The following is a 3,585-nucleotide window of genomic DNA, read 5'->3' as shown; positions in this document are numbered from 1 at the left end:
GTGCAAACATGGTCCAGGTGTGGCTCCTGGTCTGTGCAAACATGGTCCAGGTGTGGCTCCTGGTCTGTGCAAACATGGTCCATGTGTGGCTCCTGGTCTGTGTAAACATGGTCCAGGTGTGGCTCCTGGTCTCTGTCGACATGGTCCAGGTGTGGCTCCTGGTCTGTGTAAACATGGTCCAGGTGTGGCTCCTGGTCTGTGTAAATATGGTCCAGGTGTGACTCCTGGTCTGTGTAAACACGGTCCAGGTGTGGCTCCTGGCCTGTGTAAATATGGTCCAGGTGTGACTCCTGGTCTGTGTAAACATGGTCCATGTGTGGCTCCTGGTCTGTGTAAACACGGTCCAGGTGTGGCTCCTGGTCTGTGTAAATATGGTCCATGTGTGGCTCCTGGTCTGTGTAAACATGATCCAGGTGTGACTCCTGGTCTCTGTCGACATGGTCCATGTGTGGCTCCTGGTCTGTGTAAACATGGTCCAGGTGTGGCTCCTGGTCTCTGTCGACATGGTCCATGTGTGGCTCCTGGTCTGTGCAAACATGATCCAGGTGTGACTCCTGGTCTCTGTCGATATGGTCCATGTGTGGCTCCTGGTCTCTGTAAACATGGTCCAGGTGTGGCTCCTGGTCTGTGTAAATATGGTCCAGGTGTGGCTCCTGGTCTGTGTAAATATGGTCCAGGTGTGGCTCCTGGTCTCTGTAAACACGGTCCAGGTGTGGCTCCTGGTCTTCAGGTGTGTCTGCCTCCTGGTTTATCAGCCTCTTCTCTGCCTTCTGCTTTGTTGCGTCATTTTGTCGTCTCACTTTTATTTCTGCTGTTTTTGTTTTGTTTTGTTTTTAAAGCCAGACCTTTAAAAATTAAAACATCTGACTAGAAGGTTTTGATTAAGTTTGTTGTTTTTCTTTTAAACATCTGGTGATTCTTAAAATGTGAAGTTAACGGTTTATTCTGGTCACTGCTGAGTCCTCTGAAAAAAGTCACTTTTGACACTTTTGTTTCATTTATAAGTTAAACTAGTTTTCATTTAAAAGACAGAATTAATAAATTTACAGCAGAGGAGTCAGTTTATTTCTGTAAAGTTATTTATTTCATCAAGTTCAGTGAATAAATCTGTAAAAATATGTAGGAATAAAAAATATTAGCTTTATATTCAAAGTATTACTTTTTTGGCTAAAACAAATTGATTAATTAGATCAGGACTGAAACCTGGATCAGGACTGGAACCTGGATCAGGACTGAAACCTGGATCAGGACTGGAACCTGGATCAGGTGTGTCTGAGAAAAATGAAGTAGATGAACTTCAGGGACCAAAACTTTTCTCCACTTTCATCTTTTTCTGCAGAAGACAATAAAAATAACAGTTTTCTCCGGTTCCAATCTTAAATTTCTGGCCACCTTTCACTCTGGGGGAGGAGCAACGATGGGGGAGGAGCTAGACTGAAACTCCTCCTCCTACTCGTGTCTCATTGGTGAACAGACTGTGGGGAGGGGCCAAAAATATCCTCGTCCAATTGGCTGTGAGATTCAAAAATTAAAGGGATTTTTAAATCAGCTTTTTAAAGCTGCTTCTGATCAACAGAAAACTGTTTAAATGTTGATTTATTTGTTTAGTTTCTCGTTTATTTTAAGATTATTTAAAGTGTTTTAAATAAAACCATTTACAAAGACTTTAGACCTTATATAGACTGAAATGTTTGAATTCAGATTATTTTTTGTTAAAGAACTGATTGATCAGCAGCACAAAGCTAACCCTTCGTTCAAACTACAGCTCCCACAATGCACTGCTCCCAGGTTTCTCTCTGTGTTAAACTGGTTCCATGTTCAGAAAGCGTTTAAAACATAAGTTTGGTTTTTATCAGATAACCTGGACTCAGTAATATCATTTACTTAATTATGGATGTGGGTGTTTTATGGGGAGGTGCAGAGTTTTTGTATTTTGATGTAAAACAATTAAAAAGTTGTTCATATTCAGCCCAGTAAAGTTCAGTAGCTCCTTGTTTTAAACTCGATGTATGTGAAATGTTTTTGTTTTCTCTCTGGTTGTTTGTGAGTTCGGTCTTTTTGCCTCCTCGACTGTATCTGTTTTATTTGCAATAAACCTTTTGGTGTTTGGATCACCGTTTAGAGAAGCAGAACTCAGAGTGGACTGTTTGACTTCAGTGTTTTCAGAACCACACGTTCAGCAGAGGTAACACACAGTTTACACACAGTTTACACACAGTGGTCACATGACAGGAAATCTGTGTGACGGCGTCGAGGTGAAGCATTAACAGAAGTCACCTGTCGAGCATGGCGGTGGTACCATCATGCTGTGGGACTGAACCTGCTGAAATAGTTTCACCTCAAACCAGAACTGGTGTCTGATTGGACGAAGCAGACAAACATTAGCAAAACAATAATTTGTGGAATAAAAAGCTGTTTTACACCTGAGGTCCAGGTGAGAGCAGATGAGGATATTTAATCCATAATTAGTGGGGTGTATGGATGTATTTAAACCTGTGTGGATCACATGAAATACACACAAAATTCTAACTTGTTCTTAAAAGTTGGTAAAGTTAAATGTTGTAGAATCACTCTGGGAGAAAGAAGCCTTCAGAGTAAAGCTACAAAATTACAAAAATCTGACATTCAGGCCTTTAATGTTCAAATGTTTTAGTCTGTACGTTAGACTAAATAAAGCATATTATTTCATCTATGAGTTATTTATTATTCAATTCTAAAGTTTAGCTTCACGTTTATTTTGAAAAGCATTAGCCGGAAGTGTCCKGGCTGCTGGCGGATCAGCGCAGCTCTCTGGTTAGCTTTAGCCCGGAGGTAGATAAAGATGGGGGAGGCAGATGTGACACTGAGTCAAAGCGAGGAGAAGCCTCCGGACTCCGGCCTGGTTCCCGGGGAGGACTCGGTGGTCTGGAGCCACGAGGTGGAGGTGTGTTTGTTCCACGCGATGATTGGACACAAACCGGTCGGTAAGGAATTGAAGCTGCTGTTAGCATCTGCTGTTAGCATCTGCTGTTAGCATCTGCTGTTACCTTCTATTGTTAGCTGTTGCTGTTAGCATCTGGTGTTAGCTGTTGCTGTTAGCATCTGTTGTTAGCATCTGATGTTAGCTTCTATTGTTAGCGGCAGCTGCTAGCAGCTGGTGATAGCTTCTATTGTTAGCTGTTGCTGTTGGCAGCAGATGTTTGCAGCTGATACAAGCTTCTACTATTAGCATTTAAATGTTAGCAGCAGCAGCTAACAGCTTCTAGTCTCAGGTTAAACAAACCGATGAGCCTTAAAAAAAAACTTCTTTTGTTACAGAAAGTTTTTATCAGATAGAAAAGAATTGAAACATGAAATGTTTGACCTGAACAGCACAAGGTTTGAACCAGAGCAAAATTAGCAAAATACACTTGATGTTTTTACATGTTCGCGTGTTTATTTGTATAAATTCATCAGGAAACAACAGAAAACTACAGGATTATTTTAGGAAGGTGCAGCTAAAACCAGGGTTCCTTAAAAAGTCTTAAAAGTAATTGAATTCATCAATCCAAAAATAAGGCCTTAATTAGCCTTAAAATGTTTTAAAAATGTTAAAACATTTTAAGG

The 3,585-nt window shown here is 41.0% G+C and overlaps 3 protein-coding genes across 4 annotated transcripts in view; 2 read left to right on the top strand and 1 right to left on the bottom strand.

Annotated features, from left to right (window-relative positions):
* The window catches only part of LOC106531968 (uncharacterized), a 2,260-nt gene extending 1,664 nt beyond the window's left edge, over positions 1–596 (bottom strand). The window contains exons 1-2 of one of the 2 annotated variants that reach the window (XM_014027931.1): positions 315–596; positions 126–182 (exon numbers count right to left, since the gene is read on the bottom strand). In XM_014027931.1, the coding sequence (XP_013883385.1) occupies positions 126–182; positions 315–578 (321 nt within the window). In that variant the 5' untranslated portion in view covers positions 579–596. Of the gene's footprint in view, positions 1–125 lie in introns of both variants that reach the window. The other variant, XM_014027930.1, reaches the window with a different exon arrangement.
* The window catches only part of hm13 (histocompatibility (minor) 13), a gene marked incomplete in the record, with an annotated part of 21,771 nt that extends 19,642 nt beyond the window's left edge, over positions 1–2,129 (top strand). Inside the window, 1 exon segment of the mRNA XM_014027928.1 lies at positions 117–2,129.
* A 669-nt stretch (positions 2,130–2,798) lies between these two features.
* Positions 2,799–3,585, top strand: part of mrgbp (MRG/MORF4L binding protein) — a 3,001-nt gene continuing 2,214 nt past the window's right edge. The window contains exon 1 of the mRNA XM_014027942.1: positions 2,799–2,963. Coding sequence (XP_013883396.1) covers positions 2,822–2,963 — 142 coding nt within the window. The 5' untranslated portion in view covers positions 2,799–2,821. The remainder of the gene's footprint in view (positions 2,964–3,585) is intronic.

This window comes from Austrofundulus limnaeus, unplaced genomic scaffold, assembly GCF_001266775.1.
Source record: "Austrofundulus limnaeus strain Quisiro unplaced genomic scaffold, Austrofundulus_limnaeus-1.0 Scaffold700, whole genome shotgun sequence".
In the NCBI taxonomy this organism is placed as follows: domain Eukaryota; kingdom Metazoa; phylum Chordata; class Actinopteri; order Cyprinodontiformes; family Rivulidae; genus Austrofundulus; species Austrofundulus limnaeus.
The sequence above is the reverse complement of the archived record's forward strand: the minus strand, read 5'-3'. Positions and strand labels throughout refer to the sequence as shown.